Source organism: Micropterus salmoides, unplaced genomic scaffold (genome assembly GCF_014851395.1).
Source record: "Micropterus salmoides isolate LMB-PRFRI ecotype aquatic unplaced genomic scaffold, ASM1485139v1 Ms_hic_scaffold_10, whole genome shotgun sequence".
Classification (NCBI taxonomy): Eukaryota; Metazoa; Chordata; class Actinopteri; order Centrarchiformes; family Centrarchidae; genus Micropterus; species Micropterus salmoides.
This window is the reverse complement of record NW_024040041.1, coordinates 16,549,136-16,574,138: the sequence shown is the minus strand read 5'-3', so window position 1 is coordinate 16,574,138 and position 25,003 is coordinate 16,549,136. Positions and strand designations below refer to the sequence as shown.

At 42.0% G+C, this 25,003-nt stretch overlaps 1 protein-coding gene across 3 annotated transcripts in view; it reads left to right on the top strand.

Moving 5' to 3' along the window:
* The window catches only part of LOC119888555 (septin-9-like), a 78,944-nt gene that overhangs the window by 2,353 nt on the left and 51,588 nt on the right, over positions 1–25,003 (top strand). The window contains exon 2 of one of the 3 annotated variants that reach the window (XM_038699164.1): positions 13,148–13,210. In XM_038699164.1, coding sequence (XP_038555092.1) covers positions 13,148–13,210 — 63 coding nt within the window. Of the gene's footprint in view, positions 1–13,147; positions 13,211–16,467; positions 16,602–23,338; positions 23,639–25,003 lie in introns of those variants that run through there. The other 2 variants (XM_038699189.1, XM_038699172.1) reach the window with 2 other exon arrangements.

Genomic DNA, 25,003 nt, shown 5'->3' with positions numbered 1-25,003 from the left:
TGGTAACTTGAAAGTCAAGCTATAAACTGTGTTGAGACATATTTGCCCTGTCATCTAGCAGAGCATGCCGAGGACAGTCTAACCCTCAATTTGGATTCCTAGAAGCCTGTGAATAATGGACGAATAAGGTATTGAAACACGTGGAGCTACAGGTTTGACTTTGGGACAAATCTTTTAAAAAAGCTTCAGAAGCCAGAAAGGAAAGTGTGAGGATAGAGAACACATCAGTTGAAGTGTTTTTGGAGGTGTAATATCAGACTGGCAATGAAAACACCAAAATGTGGATTTCAAATGTTTTGAATTGATGGTGTATTTTCAGTAAAATCAAGCTGTAACGAACAAAATGTTCACCTTCACTACTGGTTTTGAAGTTTTACTAATTGACCATTTGCTAGACCCTAATCAAAGGGGAACATATCTATGTTCCCAAGCACAATCAGAGGACCTTTACAGGGTTTCGTGTTCCCAGCAATGTTTTTTCCCTTGGGTCAAATGTTCAATGTATGTTGAAATCACCCACCTACTGCTTGTACAGCTTACTGGTGTTATACTCCTTAGTCCATACCAATCTCTTACAATGTTAATTTAAGAGACACATGCTCATAGGGCCCTGGGGTGACCCTGACCATAGCTTAACAACCATAACTAGGCATGGCGAGTCCATCAATTTGGATTTCTCCACGTGTTAAAATGATGTGCGTAGAGATGTAGTAAGAGCAATACTACTTTGGAAGGTGGTGCCATCAACTACATATTTTAAACCTCTTTACAATGCCCTTTAAAACGAGTCAGCTGTGAATTCTGACAGTCAGACAAAGTTTTCAACCATAGAGCTAATGTTAGCTTAAATGGCGTGCTATCTAAAGCTGTTAATGACATTGATCGCCAGCTAGAAATGAGCCTGCCTTTGTCCACCACAAATTTTAAAAAATACCAGGAATTTTAAGTGGTAAATCTCTGTCGTCATTGTAAAATTTATAATATGACATTTGACAGGTGTAGCAACAGTAACAAAGGGTATGTGGCTTAGTGGACAGTCGATCTGTATTTCTTTAGAGGTAAGTAGGCTGTTAATCACAAAACTATGTTAAACTTATCCATTTCTCCACCACATTGTACTACACTATACTCCTGTTTGCAACACAGTGTCATTGATATCCTCTGGAATGTGGAGTTCCCCTGATTGCAGGAGACCTGCAGTCTATGTCTTGTCTCTGCTGTGTTTGGTCCTCCCCTCTCAGCCGTGTGGAGCCTGCTCTGAAGTGTCCACTCCGCTCTGTGTTTATTATCTGCAGCCAAGAATGCAGCTCTGTGATGCTGGCTGCCGCTGCTGCTGCTGGGGGTGTCAACTGATACAACAGACTGCCTGTACTGTAGGCCTGAGGCCAGGAGAGAGCCTGTAAAAAGATAATGGCAGGCTCTGAGTGGTTCTGATGTGTGGTGAAACATGTAGATGTGGGTGTTACAACGATAACATGCATGCACAGGCACACATTTCAAATACCTGTATTCATTGAAATTAGTGACCATATGATTTTTCTTAATTAGAAAGATTTTACCACTAATCTTGAAGGGAAAAGTCTGTAAGAAGATATTAGTGTCCATACAAGAAACTGCAACTCCACTGTTTGGCAAGAGCAACCTTATCCTGTTGTGACATGAATAAATATCTTATTGCAACTTGCAATCACTTTAAATGTTAGTGATTCATATCTGTTCAGAGAGCGTATCAGAGTGGAGATAGCGCTCCTGAATTAGCAAGATAATGCATGTTAGCGGCATGTGAGGCTTGCTTGTTGTCCAAAGCAACCACTCTTTAGCGATCCTGCAGAATTGCTCTCTACAACATCTGCAGTATTCAGCCCTTCCTCACAAGGGAATCAGCACAGCTCTTGGTCCAAGTGCTTATCATCTCCCTTCTTACTGCAACTCGCTTCTGACTGGACTCCATTCCTCTGCAACGTATACAGAATGCTGTAGCACGCCTCGTGTTCAATCTACCAAAGTTCTCGCATGGGACCCCCCTCATCTATGATCGCCACTGGCTCCCTGTAGTAGTTCGCATCATATTTAAGACAGTGCTATAGGTACAGTGGAACCGCCCTCACATACATCCAGGCATTAGTCATGCCCTCTCTCGAGCGCTCCGCTCAACTACCTCTGCTGGCTGGTTGGTATCGCTCAGAGAAACCAAAGGTCACTCAGCTAAATCACAACCTTTCAGACATACTGCGCTATGAAACCCATCATATTCAATGGCTTGTGCCATGCCAAGTTGATTGTTGCTGTGCAACGCACAGCACCTCACAAGACGTACTTGCGTGCACACCACGGTCAAAGTTCAACACAGTTTGTGCTGAACCCAGCGGCTAGCTCAGCATAAATTGCTTCCTATTTGGATAGTTAGTTGCTTTGGATAAAAGCGTCTGCTAAATGTGAATTAAATGATTAATTATTAATTGGTCAATTATCTGCATTCGCCGAACTCACTTCAATTTCAGTTTCAGTTTGATCAGTTTTATTACACATGATAGTTCAGAAACAGTACAGCAAGAGATTGGTTATAAGCAATAAACATAACCCATAGATAATGATGACATACAGTACTTTTTCACAGTTAGGCTGGAGTTTTCATACACACCCAATTCTCAAACACATGAATATGTACAAGCGCATGCATTGCTCATGCTACTATGCGCATTGCTTCAGTGTTGGATGGAAGATGGAATGATGGATGGATGCCAATATGGAAATCCCTGTGAACACACAGATGCTAAAACTCTTAAAAACACAAGCGACATAGAGCATAGACACAACTGCTCAACCACTCAGTTGTTCACCTATGACATACAGTAACTACATGTTTCCTGGGGGAGTTTCAACCCATAAAGCTCTATGGACTACTTAACTGACTGTGGGTTTTTACAGCCTTGCAAGAAGGAAGGCTGATCCTTATCTGCCACACCAGTATTGTTTTATAGACTGCTGTGGTATCCTGTCTAGCCCTGGCTTAAAAGGCTTTTGTACGATATGATTCGGGCTTGTGTTTGCATTGTGAAGAGTAAGAGAGGTGTGTGTGTATAGGTGTGTGCGTAGCAAAGCTGCATTGGTTTTCAGTGAGTGTGTTGAGTGAGGAATAGGTTTGTGCTGAAAGCGCAGAGGTAGGAAAAGGTGTCGCCGAAACAACGTCCATTCAGTTGTGAGGAGTGCAGTTCAGGGTCATGGTCAATGTCTTTCCTCGACAAGATGTGTGTGGTGTGGTCCTTACTCATTAGGAATGCATCCAGGTAATGGCCTTATCTGGGCTGTAAAAACAATCTTGACAAATGGCTGTCTTGCCATTTAGTTTTGCTAGCTTTCTTTTTTCTCTCGACCCGTCCATCCGCTCCTCGCTCTTTCACAGGCGGAGTTGTGAAGCATACCCTTAACATGTGTAATGAGGGCCATAAAAACACAATGGAGCAGATGGGTGAGCAGAGACACAGAGGTGGGAAAGGTGGGATTTTGACTTAACCAAAATTTTGATGTATGAGAATTGTCCTTAGCTGGTTTGTCTTTAGGCTTCTTAGTGACACTAAATATGTTTGTGGGGTATATTTATGAGAGAGATTTATAACACATCCTTTAAAATTTCCTTTAAAACTCATTATGGAGAAATATAAAGTCCTGAAGAGGACTGTTTACTTCATCCAAAATATTTTAACAATTTACAGGAAGAAAGAAGAAAGGAAGAAAGGGATTTTGATTTAAAAACATTAGATGTGTGGTAGGTGTAGGTGTGTTTATGTACTATATACATATATTTAGCAGATAACAAGAGATAATTTACCAATAAACACAGGATTAGAACGTTTAAAATGTATATCTTATTTCACTGTATCTTTAATCTCATTTGAAAACAAAAAAACTTATTTAATGTTAATGTTGGAGCTTCATGCAGAAGAGACGTCAAGGAAATCTGCTCTCGCACCTCAACATGCCAGTATAAGGCAGGCAGAGCTTGAGGACAGTGTTTAGTAACAATGGCTTTGTAACCAAGGGCAGATGGAAATTTTTTTGTTATTTATTAGGTTTAAAAAAACACCTCTTCAATCAAGTTGCAGCTACACTTGCACAATTTCTTCCACACAGTTGATTAATGTTTTAATCTAAACACCCTAAAGGGAAAGGTGGAAGCAAAAGAAGAAAGAGGGGTTAAAGGGGTGGGGTGGAGGTAGATCCTTCACCTCCTTTGCCCTCCTCATGTCGTGAACTCCTTTGGCAAACGCAAAGATCTCAGAGAGTTGTGTGTGCGAAAGAGACAGCACATACATCATAGTGTATGTTTTTTACATCACTCCACCCGTGTATGTGTATCTGTTTGCAAACCTTTGTTCGTGTTTGTGTGTGTGTGATTGCTCTTGTGTTTCAAGTACGTTAAAGTGCTGCACCCTTTGCCTTCTGTTTACCTTCTCTAGTCATCTGAGACCTAATAAACATGTCAGCTGAAACTAATCATTTGACATGTTTGTCCAGGCATAGCCATGCACTTGACCGGTCATGTTACACACACACACACACACACACACACACACACACATACACAGTTTCACCGAGCAGTGTAATTAACATCAATCAATTGACCCCTATAGTAAATACACAGACAGCTATGCATTTACTCTGTTCCACAACACAACTTGCAGCAGTTGTTTTTTTCCATAAAATACTGGGTTCATTCTTTTCATGTGCACATAATAACCTCAGTTGTACATAGCAGTGTCATATGGCAAATATGACATCAGAAGATTACACAACCTGTTGGAGGGGAAAAAAGAAATGGATCATAATTCTGGGAGAGTTTTATGAAACCTGTTCAAGTTGTGATATGTGTGCTGTGTGTGTGTGTGTGTGTGTGTGTGTGTGCGTGTGTGTGCGTGTGTGTGTGTGTGTGTGTGTGTGTGTGTGTGTGTGTGTGGCCCCAGACAAGACTGAGCAGGTGAGCACAGCCACAGACTCTGCACATAGACAAACACACATGCACACCTTTGTGCCAACATACTGTTCAACTTTGCAGGTGTCTCTCCTTTAGCTTGTATTTAAGCTCATATGTTGTTACGTCCTCTGTGGCACACTGCTTTGTGCAATGGTAAACTTTGCATGGTCTGTTGGAAGCATTTTGTGTTGTAAGGATGTGTGTGTTTGTGTGTGTGTTCACACCTCACCTCTCTCAAGCTGTATTCTCAACTAAAAGAGTAAATAGGTACAAGCATGCTTTTTGGCTGCTAGGCTTGAAAGATTTGGCTGGCTCTTGTTTGTTCTGTAATTTTTCCACACAAAGCTCTAAAACACACTTGGATATGCACACACTCACACACAACAGACTGACGGTGTTATCACTTATCGCTTATTGCAGATTAAAGATTTCCACTCAAAGCATGACAAAGGGTTGACGTTGACTCTTTGACTGTTGCAGCCTTGACAGTCTGAGTGATTTAGTAATTTAAAAAGTCCAAAAATTTAGTTAATAGGCCTACTTCCCGTCTGAATCAACAATGACGCAGCTCTGTCACATTTGCGTCAACTTTAGATTAACTTTTACCGTGAAGTCAGAGTTTGTGATACTCCACATACTGGAAGCAACTCAGAAAAAGTCACATTACTTTCTGAACGTCATGCAAGTCTCTCTGTTGTCTAGTGTCCTTTGCTGTGCAGATGGTTGAAAATTTTTACCTGTTTCCACAAGAGCTCAGATGTTCTTACCTTTTTCCATAGCAGGACATGGACAGATGTGTTTTGTGTTTCAATGCTTTGACAAAGTGCTTTGTTGAGTTTGCTGCTGCTGACAGGTTATTCTGAATATTTTTTTCTTTGCATGACATAGATTCAAAATAATGAGGGCATCTCCACTTATCAAGGCATCCAGTCTCCTCTGCCAAATGAATTTTAAATTTTTTTTTTATCAAGGTCTCTTTTATTTTCAGATATAACAAACAAAGAGAATACAATTCACACATGAGATAGTCAAATCTAGTTCCTGTCCATACAAACAAACCACCCCAGTACCCCCCACCCAAAAGTACTGGACCCCCAGAAAAATTTCATACATCCCGGCAGATTCATACATATATAATTAAAATAAGTAGGTAAACAAAAGAAAGAGACAACATCAATAAGTAATAACAAACACACAAACCAACCGACGAGAGAAAAAAACAAAAAACAAAAAAAAACAAAGGTATGCACACATAATTGGGTTACATAGATATGTTAGTATATCTACGAAGGAAATAAATGGCTGCCAAATGACATAGAATTTTCTAGTGGACCCTCTTACAGTGTATCTAATTTTTTCTAAGTGAACATAACTCATGACCTCCCTAATCCATTGGCCATATGTTGGGGGGAAAGCATCTTTCCATTTAAACAGGATAAGCCTCCTAGCCAACAAAGAGCAGAAGGCCATCATGCTCAATTGACACCCAGAAAAGGTGGCATCCACCGGAGCCACGCCAAACAGTGAAATCAGAGGAGATGGGTGTATTGTTCTCCCACATATTCCAGAGAATGCCTCAAAGATGGACTGCCAAAAATTGTGTAGCTTAGGGCACAGCCAAAACATGTGCAGCAGTGTGGCAGGAGCCTGCCTACACCGATCACACGTAGGGTCAATATCCATCTTAATCTTAGACAATCTATCCTTGGTCCAATGGAGACGGTGCACTATTTTAAACTGAACCACAGCGTGTCTGAGGCATATAGAGGAAGAGTAGATTCGCTGTATAATTTTTTGCCATATTTCTTCTGGAATCGTTTCATCTAGGTCTGTTTCCCATTTGATTCTAAGGCTATCGAGACTATTCATGTTATGTGTATTGAGCAATGTGTAAATTCTGCCTATTACCTGTTTTATGTCAACTTTACATTTTAAAATTGTTTCAAGCAGAGTTTCAGAAAGACTCAACGGGAAACAGTCAGAATTAGAAGCCACAAAACCTCTAAGCTGTAAATACCTGAAGAAATGTGATTTCTGAAGACCATATTTCTGTTGCAATTGTATAAAAGAGGCAAACCTATTATCAATGAATAGGTCAGATAATGTACCTATTCCGTTTCTTGCCCAAACATTAAAAGCTTCATCCATCATTGATGGGACAAACATATGATTCTTTATCAATGGTGTAACAAGTGAGAGATCAGTGAGATTAAAGGTCCTTCTGAACTGGTTCCAGATTTTAATTGAATGGATAACAACTGGATTAGTGGTGAAGGCTGAAATAGGCTGTTTGAAAGGTAATTTGGAACATAATAAAGTTGCAGGAGAGGTAGATCCAATGGATGCCCTCTCTAACACCATCCATTCAGTACTATTGACATCCGTGTAATCATTTCTCAACCAATACAGCAGTGCTCTTATATTAGCGGCCCAATGGTAATACATAAAATTTGGAAGTGCCATACCTCCCATTGCACGGGGCCTCTGTAATATATTTTTATCTGAGGCATATAGAGGATGAAATCTGACTGTTTAATTTGGAAAAAAGGATTTTGTTAGATAGATAGGAAGACATTGAAATAAATATAAAAATTTAGGGAGAATATTCATCTTAATTGTATTGATCCTCCCTCCTAAGGAGAGAGGCAGAGGGTCCCAGTGCTCCAGGTCTTGTTTAAGGTTGCTTAAGAGGGGATGATAATTAGCCTTAAAAAGATCCTTGTGGTTATGTGCGACCCATATACCTAAATATTTAATTTTTTTATAGGAATAAATTTAAAAGGATTGACCCAAAATATGATCTGTCTACAGAAGAGATAGGCATAAGTTCACTTTTCTGAAAGTTAACTTTATAACCAGATATTCTTCCGAACTTTATGAGTAGAATCGATAATTCAGGAAGACTTGAGAGGGGGTCAGATATAAATAATAACATGTCATCCGCATCCCAAAGTGACACTTTATGCTCCGAACCCGCCCAGTGTATCCCTTTAATGGTGGGGCACTGCTTCAGGGCTAATGCTAGTGGTTCAAGTGCAACGGCAAACAAAAGTGGCGAAAGAGGACACCCCTGCCTCGTACCCCGCCTCAGCTCAAAGTAGGAGGATAAGTTATTGTTGGGTACCGCAGCCACTGGGAGCGTGTATAGGAGTGTGATCCAGGAGATGAATTTAGGGCCGAAATTAAACGCTTCTAATGTCTTGAAAAGATAGTCCCACTCCACCCTATCAAACGCTTTTTCAGCGTCGAGTGACAGCATCACCTCGATATTTCCAGGATTGGACGGAGTCGAAACAATAAAGGATATTAAGTAGACGCCTGATATTGAAAAATGAATAACGATTTTTTATAAATCCTGTCTGGTCAGACAAAATAATAGAGGGGATAATGTTCTCAAGACGACGCGCCAAAATCTTGGCAAGAATCTTTGCATCTGTATTGAGCAATGAAATAGGGCGGTATGAACTGCAATTAAGGGGATTTTTATCTTTTTTAAGTAATAAAGAGACGACTGCTTGACGCATGGTTGGGGGCAAAGAATTGGTGACTAAAGATTCTTCAAATACTAACAATAACAAAGGAGATAACTGGTCAGAGAACTTTTTGAAAAATTCGGTTGAGAAGCCATCTGGCCCTGGGGATTTGCCACTTTGCATGGCACCGATTGCTGACACTATCTCCTTAAATGAGAAAACCCTTTCCAGTTCAGCCGAGAATTCTACACCTACAGAAGGCATTGTCAGGGATTTAAAAAAGTCATCTAGGACAGCAGGGTTGGTGGGCCCATCTGAAGTATATAATAACTGGTAGAATTTCTTGAAACAAGAATTGATTTTCTCATTGTCAGTGCATTTTAAACCACATTCATCGTTAATTTCAGGGATGGTTTGATTAGCAGTTCTTTGGCGCAGCTGGTGAGCAAGTGCACGGCCAGACTTTTCCCCATTTTCATAATGACCATGTCTTGATTTGGAAATAAGGTATTCAGCATGTCGGGTGGACAGGAGATCAAACTCTGTCTGTAATGACAAGCGCTTCTTAACTACATCTGCTGATGGGGAGTGGCTATGCAGCCTGTCTAACTCTAATATCTCATCTGTTAATTTTTTAATACGCTCAGTGCTAGCCCTTTTTTTATTTGCACAGTATGAAATAATTTGACCCCTTAAATATGCCTTTAGCGACTCCCAAACAGTAGATGGCGACATCCCTGGGGTTTGATTGATGTCGAGAAACATTTTAATTTCAGACGATATGAACTTAGTGAAGTCAACTTCTGACAGCAGCAGATGGTTAAACCGCCATGAACGATGTGTAGATTGTGTATTAGGAATGTACATTTTCATGATTAAGGGACCATGATCCGAGATGACCAGAATTCTTTTATCCAGGAAAAAGTAATCAATACGTGAATACGTCTTATGCACCGGGGAAAAGAATGAGTAAGCCCTAGAGGTGGGGTTACGAAACCGCCACACATCCGCTACACCATAGGTCTTCAGGAAGAGCTGAATAGAGTAAGCTGACTTTGTCAGGGATGCCCTCTTAGAAATGCTCCTATCTAAAAGAGGAGAGAGTACACAGTTAATGTCACTGCCAAGTATAAGATGATGTGATGACAAGTCTGGTAAGTGAGAAAAAAAATTGGTGAAGAATGTAGAGTCCCAGTTTGGGGCATAAACACAGGCTAAAATAACTGGGGGCAAGTATAATTTCCCTACCACAATGACATATCGCCCTGTAGAGTCAGTTTGCACATGAGATGGCGTGATGTACATTTTGAATGAATTCACTTTTATTTACTTTCCTATTTTACTGTCTTCCTCCCTGCAAACTGTGCAGAGGCTGTTGTGTGCCAGGGAAGTAGAAATGAGCTTATGCAAAAATGATTTTGCTTAAGAAGAACATTGTTGTATGTTTTAATTAAATGTGTTTTGAAGATTATTATCAAGTTTTATGTATAACAGCAATATCTATAATGTAATATGTAATTGGTGAAAACAGTTGCGCTTAACACAGCTGCCTTACTCGAGAGACTAATATCCTTTCCGTGATTCTGCTGTCCAACCTGGAATGATTGATGTTGAACATTTTCATTGTTTATGTACATTTAGGACAACCGTTCAGGACAACTGATTTTAGACCATTACCATGAGACACTACTGTGAGTTCTTGCATCTTTAGGTTTGGGTTATGCTTGAGAATAACTAGTTTGCTGGAGAGATATTTTGTCCATACAGGCTTATTTATTTAAAATCTTATACCGCATACATTTATATGGTGTCTCTCTGTTGGGTTTGTGATTGGTCGGTCTTTTTATCTTTCAAATACAAATTTTAAAGAAATTTCTATAAGTCTATAACTGTTATGTTAGTAATTATAAAAGTAGATATGAGTAGTGGATAGTAAATTAATGCTATTCTGACGTGTGTGTGTGTGTGTGTGTGTGTGTGTGCGTGCGTGCGCGTGCACATTCTTCATGCCACCGCTACATGAGTCAGTGCCTCCACTTGTGCCACCCAAGTGAAAACAGTCACCACTGCTCACGGTGTCTGTTTGTCTCTGAAGCAGACAGAAAGAGGCATGCTAAATTAATAAAGGAGTTTCTACAGAAAAGCAAACAGAGGGAAGCAAATGCTCCACATTGCATAATCGCTTACAGTAGTTTCTTTTATTTACTTTCCTCTCTCAAAAAGTGAACAACTTCAAATTTCCTCACTCTGCTGAGTGTCTCTCTCTCTCTCACAAAAACACAAACACAAACACACACACACACACACACATTACAGAGGCTTTACTCACATCTTCCAGTCACACTGTGGCGCATTCATTCCCTTTCCCTCGGGCCAGCTGTCTTTGCGTTGAAACAAGTGACAACACAGGAAGAAAACCACTATGTTTGCTGGCTTTATTGGCAGAAAATGAATGTCATGTTGCACAATGATTTGCGGTAGGAAGTATTTCTAACAACTTAAAAACAGGATGGGGCAACTGACTCACCAGACACCAGATGAATTTACCTAATCCGAACAGCACTGACTGGAGTGATGCAGGAAGAGGAACAGAGGACAGGGTGGAGTGGGAGGTGGTGGTAGTGGAGAACAGAAAAGAACAATTGTGTGGTTGAAGAGAGATGCAGCATCTTATAAAGTTATTGTGCCATCACCTGTTCCGGGAACAGTCGAGCTAATCACTTAACTGTTTTATTAAGCTATTCTCAGCATCAAGCACTGCTATTGATCAATATATTGTGTCAAGTAGTTAAGTAGAAGGTTACAATAGTGGGTCTACTTTTATTTTTGTTCACATGAAACTTTTGTACAATTAACTGTTGGCAGATAAAGATTTCTTTTCACAACTGAAGCTTTTGTTAGGTTGACTTATGTTTTTAATGTACTCACTGATCAAAGAAGCCTCTGGATGCTTGCATCTCTGTGAAGCTGTACTTTCGCACAATGGTGCTCTGAGCCAAATGCCAACATCAGCATGATAACATGCTCCCAATGATAATGCTAACACGTTGATGCATAATGTTTACCATATTCACTGCCTTAGTTTAGCCTGTTAGCTTGCAATTATTTGCTAGTTACTAAACACAAAGTACAGCCGAGGCTGAGGGGAATGTCACTAGTTTTGCAGGTATTTGGTCATTACACTTATTATATATGTGATCACAGTTCATCCAACAAAAACAAATTTCAGTCAAACCATCCAGTAGTTCCACACAAAACCATAAATTTTAACCCGCTGGTGGCGTTAGAGGAAAAGTCAAGGGATTCATTGTCTGTGGACTATGAATGTCTGTGCAAGATTACGTGGCAAAACGTCTGTAACAAACCTGACTCACTGACTCACATCTGACCAACAGGTTCACCACCTCTGGCCGCCGTGGCTCAAAATACATAAGCATCTGAGGCTGGCCTCTTAAGCATGTGTTTTAAGCTTATTTCTATTGTGATCCTTTTGCTCTTGGTATGAATATTGCCATGACATATTAAAACTTCAGTCACAAGTTTTAATATTTAGTCATTTACTTTACAGAAAACGGACGTCACTGTTGTTCTAATGGAGCTGAATCACCCATCTGAACAGACAATTGTGCTCCCGCTTGGCTCATCCCCCACCCCCCCTCATGCAACGGCTGGTGATTCAGCAGAACTTAACACACATATTCATGCACAGACACACACGCCAGAGCAGATCAATGTGAGATTATCAGGAGCATTCCACTAGTGTCAGGGACCAGACTGTCAGCCAAAAGGAAGTGGTGTTCCTCTGATTCCTAAACCACCCAGTGTCATGGAGGACCTGATGGTTAGATGAGCATGAATGAGGACGCAGACCATTTGGCTTTCCAAATTCTAAGCCTACTGGACACTGACCAGAACAGTATCAGGTAACTGAGGTCAGCATAGAGACATATCTATTTGCTTTTTATCCTTGGTTGTTTCCTGCAATTAACACTCCTTCGAAAAGACAAAATCAATACTAGAAGATAACCTATGCTTAATTTATGACATTTTCCCCCGCAGAGCTGAGGATGTTCTTTGCTTTTACCAGCCCTAAGTGTCATTGCCATTTACTAGCTTTTGTTTATTAATGCTTTGTCTCTAAAGCCTGACATTTATCATGTGTATTGCTTGGGCACTTTTTATGTGATAATAATCACCTGCCAAAGCAAATTTAAGGGTTCTCCATTAGCATTGAAGCCATTATATCTGAAGAGCTGTCACACTGTGCCATAACTATGCTACTTCATACATTCCACATGCGAGTTTGCTCTGAGTTATTTCCACATCAATTTCCACGTATAAAAATACTAACAAACTACAAATGAAATTTAGAAAATGTTAGGCTTTCCTTCAAACAATGATAGTGATCTTTCAAACATGGGGTGACAACTTTAGAATATTTAGCCTGAAGGATAATGTGGAGTAACTCCTATGCAGAGCGTTAGCTAAAAAGCTAATTTATAGAACAGTCAAAAACCCAACCTGCCAAACAGGCTGGTCCTCTGTATATCTTAATATTTCTAGAAGTAATCCCAGAACATTGAAACTGTGGGCAGTGAAGTATTAATCAGAAAATATGTGTCAGTTCTTCTCTTAATGCCAACCGTCTCGTTGATGAATGGATTTTACTCATATGTCTTTCCTTCCTTGTCCCTATTTACAGCTAGATCAGCCAGCGCCCGGTCAAGGAGAACAGAAAGAGAGGGATCTGGCGTCACCAGTCCCAGTAAGTAGATTGCCCCTCTGTTATTGTCATCTATAAATTCATCTGTCCATTCATCTATCTTTTCGTACATTTAGTACATGCATACCTTGTGCAAACACCCATTTCACTAACAAAGACCACGCCAATGTGAGGTATTAAAAGGTAGTTTATTTGGATAATGAGGAGTATTTATGATGGAGGGATGGAGGGGTCGAGAATGGAAGGATGAAGGAGGTTGTTAAGGGTTTGGTGGCCTGCCCAGTTAGGAACTTGGGGGTTGAGACTCAGGGTGGGGGCCTGTCTAGATAAGTTGCTTGCTTATGAACCCCCTGTTGTAGAGAAAAGACAGAAATGATTGCTTTGGCAGAATTAAGGATTTTAGCATGCATGTCTTTGATGGTGGGAGTAAACCGCACACTTTACACAGAAAGGCCTGTGCTGAGCGAGGTCTGAACCCAGGACCTTTGTGCTGTAAGGCCACAGTACGGTCCACTGGGCCACTGTGCTGCCCACTGAAAGAGGTGACAAAACAGGGTTTATGGGGGAGGGATGGGAGAACTGAAAAACAGGAGAGAAAGGGGTTAGACAGGCTCAAATACGTATGTGCATGTGATTGGATTAGAGAGGCACAGGTCCATCCAAATTTTGTCATTGTCAAAGTCATCCACCACTTACTTTTAATCACTCACTATTCCTGTTAAGTATGACATAAGTCTGTGTCATCGACCTTCGTTCGATGTCAGATGTGGTAACACTGAGGGTACTGTTTCATGTCCTGGACTGAAGTCTGGAGCATGAAATAGTGATCCCACTCTACTGGGAGAAAACAGAACGACATCACGTTAGCTACTTAATAGAAAATGCATCATTGTAGCATTACTAAATAGCTCTTTTCCTCTCTGTTTCTCTGGATAAATATGGATATGGATAAATTGGCCTTCCTATAAGACTGCATCAATGGATAAATTGGAAGTGTTAGGTGTCACATCAGGTGTCGCAGCATAGAGCTTCACACCTGCCAGCTTCAGCTTCACTCAGCCCTGCACTGATATGTCACACTAGACGCAACAGCTCCACATGTGCCTCTACATGTAACTGTAAATGTAAGTGTCAGAGGTCGCTCGATAGTGCAGTGCACCTGACCATTGCAGCTTCACTCAACACCACACCTGCTCCTACACCTGAGGTTACTTTTGCTTTATCAGGTGTAGTGTTGGTGTGGGGTATGTGTGCTTACACCATAAAGTGAAATGTCAGTGTGACACCTAAATGAAACAGATATCACCCACACCACATGTGCCTGACGCCTCTGTAACTATTGTAAGTCTACGGAAGTTGTAGGTGTAATGTCTGATCACAGAGGTCATGTTAGGCACTAGTGAGGGGTTTGAGGTACTAGTGTGTATGATCTTCCTGACTTCGATGCAATCGCCACAGTGTGTGTGTGTGTGTGTGTGTGTGTGTGTGTGTGTGTGTGTGTGTGTGTGTGTATGTGCACATTGGCATTTAGAGGGAGATGCCCCATACAAAACATCTGCTAACAGGGCAGATTTACGAGCCGGCAGGGGGGTGTTTGGGAGGATACTTTACTGTAACCTCATGTACACACACACACACACACATACACAGGTCTATCCAACACTGTTCCTATTGTTGATCTGTGTGTGGTTAATTCCCATCTGGCAGTCAGCAGATCCTGCTGAACAGAATTAGCTGTGTCCAAGGTGATAAAAAAAAATCGTCTTGTTTTACGGTTATTTTTATTGATCAGTAATGAAATAAAAATGATTAATATTGTTACATTTAATAACTCTGCAAGGTATACTTACATATATAATATTTATATTCTTTAATCCACGTATAGCAAGGTTTTATGTCAAAATGTGTTCACCTTATTGTCTTAGATCCAAAAGAAGAACCTGGCAATGAACAAACTGAATTTGAGAAAGTATTTCATAAACGGGAGTGAGTGAGTGCTCCATTCAGAACTGCTTCCCTCATCTCTGTATTATTTGGTGTAAAACATGACAGACTGCCTCAGTTGGAAACACTTAATTTTTTTATTGTTATTGTTTAGATATCAAGACTATCCATCTAATTAATCTGTAATTAATTTTGAGGTGTGTGTTAATCCTTCCCCACACCTCCTGCTTGGTTTGTAAACTGTGTGCTCTTTACTTGTGGCAACTTGCAAGCCATCAATGTTACATATTTTGGCCATTTGGGGCCGCCAATCTGCAAATATACCTCCCTTTATCACCCAATATATTGAAATTAGGCAGCTGGCTTTAATTAAAGAAAAAATACAAACACACACACACACACACACACACACACGCTAAATGCTAATATGAATACACAAAAAATGCACACAGGTCAACCTGCAATTCACAATTCGCTGGAGCGATATGTGTTGCACAAGACATCAGATTGACTTGTCTGAGTGTGTTTGATGTCTCTATCAGAGCTCAGACGCTTGCCATGTGACCGCTGACCTCCAGCGCACTGAGTGACGTGCCAAAGGTCAGAGGTCACCTGAGTTTCCTGAACACAGAGACGGGTCATGTAACACATACACACACACTCACTAGTCCTCTTTCTTTTTCCCTCTCTTCGATTATTCGCTGTTGCTGTCATTTTTCCTCACTAGTAGCACAAGCATACGCATGCTGCCTCTCCTGTAATAACCCTTCAAAACAGTTTTGGGAAGTGTGTTTTTGTAGAGTTCCCCAAGTTTGCTTCTGCTTCATCCTTCCACACGTTTACAAAGGCAGAGCTGTATCTGATTCATCACGAGGAAGTCTAGATGTAGTTTGGGGAATGTCTTTCACTCCTGTTTGACAAGATTGCTGTTGGTATCAAATGAATCAAGGCCACAGCGCACATACACACACACACACACACACACACACACACACACAAGGGAACATTATAAGTTCGCTGACGGAAGAGTTTGCAAGTCCAGCGGGTTATTTTAGTCTGTAAGGAGGCTGTCCATGTCACATGGCGGAGCTAATGGTTTCTATTTTCGAGATACAATGCTGCTTCAGTCTTTTGGTCTCATCAGAGGAAGGAGAGAGAAAAAGAGAGGGGTGAATGCAACATATGATCAGCACATGGGGATGTCGTAATTCTGAATTCATTAGCAAGACACACTGAAGGAATCAAACTGGGGAAAGAGGGAGGGAGAACAGAGAGCCCAAAAGGAAAGAGAGAGTAAGAAGAGGAGGAACGAGGAACAGAGGGAGGGAGGGAGGGAGGGAGGGAAAGAAGGACGAGAGAAAGGGAAGTCCAAAAAAAGACAGAGAGAGAGAGAGAGAGAGAGAGAGAGGGAGAGAGTGGAGTCAAAGAGCAGACACTACATGTGGCTGTGGAGGGAGTGATCTGGTTATGGAGGGGGACAAATTCTCAGGTAAGACAAACTCTCTGGAAACTGCCAGCCCAGATGAGCTCATGCTTCTGTTCTGAATGGATAACAAAGTGTAGTTAAAGGTTCTTCAATCAGCTTTTTTACTGTGATCGAATGTCTATTCTGTAAGAGCCTGCCTCTGTTTTCCCCTCTACGGTATTTTCCACTCTCTCATTCTGTCCTGTTTGCTGACTGCATGTTTTCTTTGGGGTTTGGAGCTGGGAGCTCTGCAGGGTTTGTGTAGCAGCTTTAGCCGACCTGTTCTGGTTTATCTGCCTTTTATCTGTTTTGTGCCTGTTGTGTTTGACTCTGTTTCCGCCCACCATCTCCACCCATCTGCCCCATTGTTTCCACTTAAATGTTTTTGTCTTTACAGGTTGTTGCTCAGTCACCACCTCTTTTGCATTCCCGTCCCTGTCTCATGCCTGTCTTGACTTATTTTCATTTTTCACGTTAGCTTCATGAAAGAAAGACATCGATTGCAGAAGAAAACTTTCTGGATGTCTGTTTCTGTGGTGAAGTGACACAGAAACAGCACTTATTTCTCAGGCATTTCTCTCTCTCTCTCTTTTCTCCATCTGCATTCTCCCATTCTTCTTTGGTGTGAAAACAGGAAAGAGCTCTGTTTGAACAGTACTACTCTTGTCCCTTGTGGCTCTGATCCCACTTCGGCCATCAGTCAGTCCCTCCTTTAGCAGGACAGAGAAAGGCCTGCTTCAGTCCACTAGCAATAAGTAAGCTGACTTTGCAATACAAATCCTTACTTATTCTACCCCTCTGATGTTGTTTTCTCCATTGGATGACGTAAACTATATGCACATTGAGTTATTAGGTTTGTCTGTGTGTGCGTGTGTTGTACATTATGCTGAAGTCGTTAGTGAGGCAACGCTGTCTGCTTCCTGATGGTATTTTTATGACTGTTGTGAGTGTTGTTAAAAAGGCATGAAAAAAGTGGTTGTTGCAGTGTGTGTGTGTGTGTGTGTGTGTGTGATGGAGGTATCACCCTCCTCTGTCTCTTTCTCTCTGTGGCCCCTTGTCTTCAGGTGTGACCTCCAGGGAGCCCTAACAGCTTCAGCAGGACATACTTAGTGGATATTTCAGTTTTGGTTGAAAGTTCACATTTATGTATTCACTCTTTCTAATGTGTAGGGTATTTGTGTGTGTGTGCCAGTCAGTGTGCTTTTGGGTCAATGTGAAGTAGTTTGTTTGTCTATAGGCTGTTTGCTGTGTGTGTTTCCTGTGTTTTCTTCCCACATGAATCAACAGTGATGATGCTCTCAACGGAAACTGCCCATCAGCAAATTGTGAAGAAAGATTAAAGGGGCTGACGCGTCCCATTCATTCCAGTCACAGCGAGGTCAGCTGATGATGCATGCTGAAAGTCTGGATGACACAGCCACAGTCAGCTCTGACTGAAGTCTCAGGCTCATGACTTATAGAACAGCCTCAGCTAGTTTAGCCTCATATGAACCTTTTTAATGAATACAGTGAAAGATGTCAGTCATCTTGAATCTGTCCTAAAGGTGTCTGTTTGATATGTAATATACACTTCTCCCACAAGGTGGAGGTGATGAGCTGAGTAACCCAAAAAACTCTTTAGGTCTCTCAGTTGTGAACACTCAAACAAGGCAACAAGTGTTGTTTTCTGTATTTTCTGTGTTGGTTTCTTTGCCGCAGCCTGCTTGTTTTGAATATGACCCTACATATAGGTTTAAGGAGAAGTATTATTGCAGTCATGCTGCTTCCTGGTGAGACACGATTGGTGTTGCTGGTGTGTGTTGCCATGGCAACCTGCTGAGTAGAACAATATGTGAGTGCAGCAGGACAAGCGAGGATGGCGATCACAATGCTGGCTTGTTGACGCACTAAACAGGGTTATATCCCGGTGGAGAGATGGAGACAAGGGCGGAGGTGGGAGAAAGACAGAGTGAGAGAGAGAGTCAGAGAGAGAGAGAGAGAGAGGCCCGTTGAGAGTCATCTCTGATGGAGGACAGCTGCTCTCTCTATTTACCAAGCCATTCCATCCCATGCGTGAGGGAAGACACACACACAGGCAGCAGCATGTGTGCAGACAGTCGATACACTCACTCATATGCACAGGCACAATTGGCTGGACAGTGTGTGTATGTGTGTATGTGTGTGTGTGTGTGTGTGTGTGTGTGTGTGTGTGTGTGTGTGTGGTGTGCAGTCGAGCCATGTTTCCAACAGGTGCTGTATTTGATAAAAGTTAGCAGAGCCTGGCTGGATGCTGCTGTTTAACATTTTGTTAAGGGCAGCTGCTGTCACTACAGCTGTGCATATACTTTAGGGTTTGTGTGTGTGTGTGTGTGTGTGTGTGTTTGTGTGTCTGTAATATTATCAAACTGTCTGACCTGCTGCTTTACTGTCTTTACAACATTTACAACTCACCAAATAATATAGACTCTGACATTGTTTGAGTAATTATGTTTGTACACTAATCACCTTGAGCTTTTTGTTTTAACATCTTTACATATTGGACTGATTCTCACCGCAGTGCTTCCCCTTGCCATCCATTACTTTATCCAGTACTGTAGTGTAGTGAAAGCCAGGCAGTTTTCTGGTTATGTTTACACTATACCACTGCTGCTGATTCCATTAGTCATGGTAACGCCGCTCTCTTTCTTTGTGTCTTTCTTTCTTTCTCACACACAGCAGGGAGAAATCTTCCTACTTCCTAGTTTCCATTAAAGCCATGGGGGTTCACGGTTCCATCACATCTCTCTCTAACTCTCTCTCTTTCTCTCTCTCTGCCTGGGGAGAGAACTGGCACGCCTTTCCCCTCCTCTCCTTCATGTCTTGTCCATCTAGCTCTCCTCTCCCCCAGGTAAAGCTGCTTATTATGGATGTTGTCATGTAAACAGAGCTGCAGTAACTAGCTAGGCACATACAAAATAAACACACGTACAAATGAACACACGCAATCAATGCAAGTAATGCATACACGCCCTCACCTACATACAACACGCACAGATTCTACCTCTTCCAGATGGCTTATTTGATATAGCCTGACTCATGAGTTGTATGTATCCAGGCCAACACAGCTTTTGTTGTTTTAGGATGAGCTCAGCAGGAAGCTGGGGTTTCCTCTGTAGCTGACATTGGTAATGTTTGAAATAACAATGACTGTCTAAGCCTGACACGAACTAGAATCAAAACACTAATCATTAGTCACTATATAATACACACATATATTGTACATAGGCCTATATATGTTATATTTCATATAACGTGCAACTTTCAGCAGCTGTAATGGTGATGTGTTTCGTCACGACAACATACACTTTACATCAGTTCAGTTTTTCTAGATCACCTCTAAAAACCTCTAAACGTTCCATGTATAGAAATGTTTTAATTTGATAGATTAGTCTTATTATTAGTCGTATTTCTTCCAGGAGGTTTTCTCATTTTCCATCTGCCACTTAACTGGTGATGAGAACTGATTTATTAATTCTGCAGAGATTTTGATGGTCAGAATCTGGTATTTTAACCATACATTGTTTCTTTTCAACTGCATCTATACAAATAAGGCTGTTTTTATTATAGTACGAAGCTGCATTTGACGTAGCTGTAGTCAGGTGTATCCTTGCTTCCCACTGCTCAGTGTGGGTTTGGTTACCATTAAAACATTTCTCGGAGCTGCATCTCAGATTCCAGAGATCGCAAGACGTCTCTCCACTGACACAGGCCGGACTTCAGGGTAGGGGCGGACTGGCACCGAGGCATGTGGACATGTTAGTGGCTTTGTGTATATCTGCATAACATATTTATGCATGTGTCCTGGCATTGCCCTAGCAACTGCCACGCCAGCCTGGAAACCGTTTATAAAAGTCATCCTCTTCTCCTCTCACTCTGCGCTTCTCATTTTTCAGGTCTTATGTGGGCAGGACTAACTTCAGAGTGGTGGTGGTCTAGGTTTCTTTAAACAGTATAGGCTGCCTCTGTCTCTGTTCATCTTATGCTTCAGTGCAATGTAACACCAGCAGATACCTATTCAAATAATTTACAATACACTAATGCACAGGAAGCCAAGGGCCCCAAGGGTTTTGTTATCTGGATTTAACAGTTATCACCACTGTGAAAAACTAATTTCAAATTATAATCATAAAATCCTACAGATAACATCTCTATCTCATCATGATGAATACATTATTGGGTTAATAACGCTTATGTTTACTGTTGGGTCTACTGCGTTACATCTGTATCACCATCAGCGAGGACAGGGAAGGATTTGTTCTTTTAGAAGAAATCCCTCCTTCCCTTTAGTCATAAGGAAGATAACCATGATGCAATAATAAAGTTTACCAAGAAGGATTCACACCATAAGAAGCTAAAGATATCAACGCTGATATATGCAATCAACATGGCCTTGTATAATCTTTCACAAACATTACGGTCATTACGTACTGAATCTAAGGCATGTGTTCTGCTAATGGCAGATTAAAATTGTTTTCAGAGCAGTGCATTGCATACTGCATCACTATGAGTGCTATGATGCGAATAGAGTTCTTTACAGATCAGGGCGAAGAACACTCCTAGCCTTTTACCCAGTGTGACAGTTGTTACAGCAGATTGGATTAGCGCTGTCTGGGCTTGTTGGGGCTTGCAAGGAAATGCAGTGGAAGGAAGTGTGCTTTTATTGTGTGTGTGTTTCAGTGAAAGGGTTGGGTGCTGTGCTGAGTGCATGCATGTGTTGCATGTTCGTATTTTTGCGTGTATCTGCTGTTTGTATGTGTGTGTGTGTGTGTGCCTGCACATGCAGCTCAGTGTGTGTCTGAATATGAGTGTGTGCCAGGGAGTGGGGGAATCTGACACACATGTGTTTTGGCAGGACAGACTCTGCGGGTTGAGGGTGTGTCCGGAGCAGGATTCTCCTCATGTCTCCATCTTTATCTGTCTCCAGATCAAATTACTGTATGCTAGTGACACTGCTACAACCAACACTGTTGCGTATAAGTGACATATTTTATTTGCAACGCTGACCCCTGCTGGAGAAAGTGACACAATGTATTGTGGGGTTCATCCACACTTGAAGAAAACTTACACGGTAGTTATGTGTCTTTAGTATCTAGAAGAAAGGTTGAAAAGTAGTTTTAACCTGTCCTGGCTTTTAGGCACGGGTTCAGTTTTCTTGTAAACCAGAAATATTCATTGATGATGTTTTCTCACACATATCGTGGGTTACATACTTTGAATCATTTAATAGCAGGGAAATATGGTGTAAATTGAATCTCAGATTGCAAGTTTTGGTACAGTAAAGCCGCACATTTGTTTTTAAAAATGTGTGTTAGTGTGTGTTTGTGCAGTGGCGCACATCTGTGTTTATGATCAGTAAACATGCCTAAATCAACACAAAACGCAAACTTCGATTCCAGTGTAAGCAACAAATTGGCGGTAAGCTTGCCTGACATGCAAGATTTCAGTCCCAAACACTTTATGATAAATCACACATGGGACAACAACTACTGAGGAATTTATTACAGCTTAAATCCACATCATTTCCCACATCTCTCTACTTATAGTCATCTCTCTCCAAATGCATTTTTCGATTCATTTATCCTCTCAGGGCTGCCCTTGTTTTGGGAGCAGTATATCTTTGCAGTTTCAAAAGGAGAAAGAAGAGAGTCTCCTAATTTGCACATACTACTACTACTGTTAGTGCTTACTGTCTGGTCACTACTAAATGCTTAATATTGGCAAGGGAGCAGTGGTTCAGAACCATTGGCCTGTGGCTGGTATAGGTTGCCTTTGGTTTAGTTGCCTCAGGGCAACTTCTTACTGTGCGTGGGTCTGCTGGGTAACTCCAGTTCACAAAGGGTGAGAATGGAAGTGACTTTGTGTCAATGGTTACTGTAAGACAGCAGTTTTCTATGTTGTGATCAGAACAGTTTTAGGAGCAAAATCCACTTGTGCATCATTGTCTTTACCAAGACAATCCAGGAGACAAGTTGTGAATAGTGCTTTTTTGACACGCATTAGGAGAAATACACACACACAGATGCAGATACTGACACATCCCTCTTACTGCTTTCTCCCAAACACATGCATTCAGATACACACATATCCACACTGACCAACGCCCCTGTCCACCCTCCCCCCTCCACCCCCACACACAGAGGCTCATTCACATGGTCATTAAGTCATTAGGCTACTTATTTATTGATGTCTGCCTCCAGAGCGACTGAGCATGTCAGACGAGCTACTGACCGCCTGCCTGGGCCTGTCCTGACCATATTAGTCCAAAGTATGATTCTGTCTCCACTCTGGATTTATTTATCAATCTACTGTAACGTTTCCCTCCACCCACTGTTAGATATGTCTTAATGGTGACGTGTCTTTTTTTAATGAGACTTGAAGTGAGTGTGTTGGTTTATGTGCTTACAGTTTGCTCATGCTGGCATATTCAGCAGAGTAAGGCTTTAAACAATCTCAGTAATAGCTTTCTGAGTGTTGGTCATGTGATCGAGCCTACAGGAAGTGTGTTTGAACGTAGCATGGGTATAATTTGACCAGCCAAGTCACAGAAAGGAACCAGTCTGAGAGGACGGCTACAGAAGGGGAGGGAGGTCTGGAGGGAAGGAGAAAGCGGGGGGGGGGGGGGGGGGGGGGGACTAGCTACAGAGCGAGAGAGAGAGAGAGAGAGAGAGAGAAAGAGAGGGGAGGGCGGGGGGTTGTCATCAGCCGCTCATTCCAGGCTCTGGAAGTTGAGAAGGAGGAGAAGAGAAAAATAAGTTGCTGCTTTAAAAAAGAGAGGAGAGTTAGAGCAAGGGTTTGGATCAGTGAGCGGCTCAACTCTTGTGTTTTTTTCCCCTCCCTCCCCTCCTCTCTCTTGCACGGGCTCCTAATTTGGGATTTGTTTGAAAGCGGGACTGCGCCCCAGGAAGACTTCTCCTTGCTGGAGAAAGGGAACCCTGCTCCCTCTCTCTCACATTATACACACCCGCACAAACACAACTTGCTCGCCAAAATGTCTGATTCCACTGTCAACGCTCACTTGGAAGGGATCATATCAGACTTTGAAGGTTAGTTTCTTTATCTCTTGAGCTCTGCCGCTCCAGTGCTTTTCTTCTTCTTGTCACTCCGTGGAGCGAGGCACTCTTTAACCCTGCCATGAGGACACTATAGATGGTTTCCACATGTTTGATTGGAGCCCGTGCGGATCTGGAAAAATGGAGAGCGTGAAAGGCTCGTTGACGTCTGCGGCGAGCTGTTGTGCTATGAAGGGGAAATCGTGCTGAAACTGTTGCTTCTTACCGCTCTTTATCTTTTTTGTTGAGATGCATGAGCGTGTGTTTGTTGTGGGTGTCATTTATGTATCCTAGTCCGACATGTGCCGGAGAGAGCATTCAGAAGAAATTGTGCAACTGATTTGGCCTCTCCTGCATGACTGAGAGGGCCACATGAGTGTGTGTGTGTATACTGTATGTTGAGCTCTCAGGAGACAGCAACTGACCATACGCATGTGAGGGGAACACCTGGCACCCTCCCGCCCCGTTCCCTTTTCTCCTCTTCCTTTTCATCTCTCTGCCCCTGGCTCACAGATTCCCGCTGTCATCCCTTCCCTCCCACTAAGCCTCCACCTCCTTGTCCTTCAGCTGTGCTTCCTCTTTTCCTCTCTCAGCAGCTTGTCCATCCTCAGCCCCTCTCCCCCGTTGGCCAGGCTGCTGGTGGATGCGAGGAGGGTGGGTGGGGGTTGACAGGCCGACACCTCTCCCCAAACCTGCCTGTCTATCTGACTATCTGTCTCCTGTCTTTCACAAACACATAGCCATTAGGAACGTATCCGCACTTGTCCAGAGGTGCTACTCTTTCAACACCAGTTTGCTTGTGGTATGTATGGTGGATCTCTCTGCCTCCCTCTCCTTCTCTCCCTGTCTTTAGGTCTTTTCACCGCTGGCTTACACAATGCAACAGAGCAGAAAGATAAGTGGCATTCAGAAAAGAGAGGCATTAGGGGCGAATAAAGTGTGCTTTAACCATGTGGCTCGAAGTCATGCTTTAAGACATCCCTCGCTCATGTGTAACGCCAACATAATGGGTTACTGTTGTGATTGTCGGTGATGTGTGTTGCTCCTCTGGTTGGCCTGAGTGTGTGGTAAAACCTTGGTGTCACCACCATGATGTATGGCCCTGTGTGGCTCAGTGAGTACAGCATGGCACAGATACAGCGAGTCTTATGAGCCGACAAGTCGATGAGAATCAGGGTTGGAAAGTAAATCATTTGAAGAACTTTAATTATAGTCGCTTTGTCATGTGCTTTATCGTGTGCTTTCACACATTCAAAGATCAAAAACTCCGCACTAACCACATTAGAAATTGTAAAATATTGAATTACATTACATTTTGAAAAGAATCACAGTGTATTTTGTCAAGAGGATGGTCCTTTA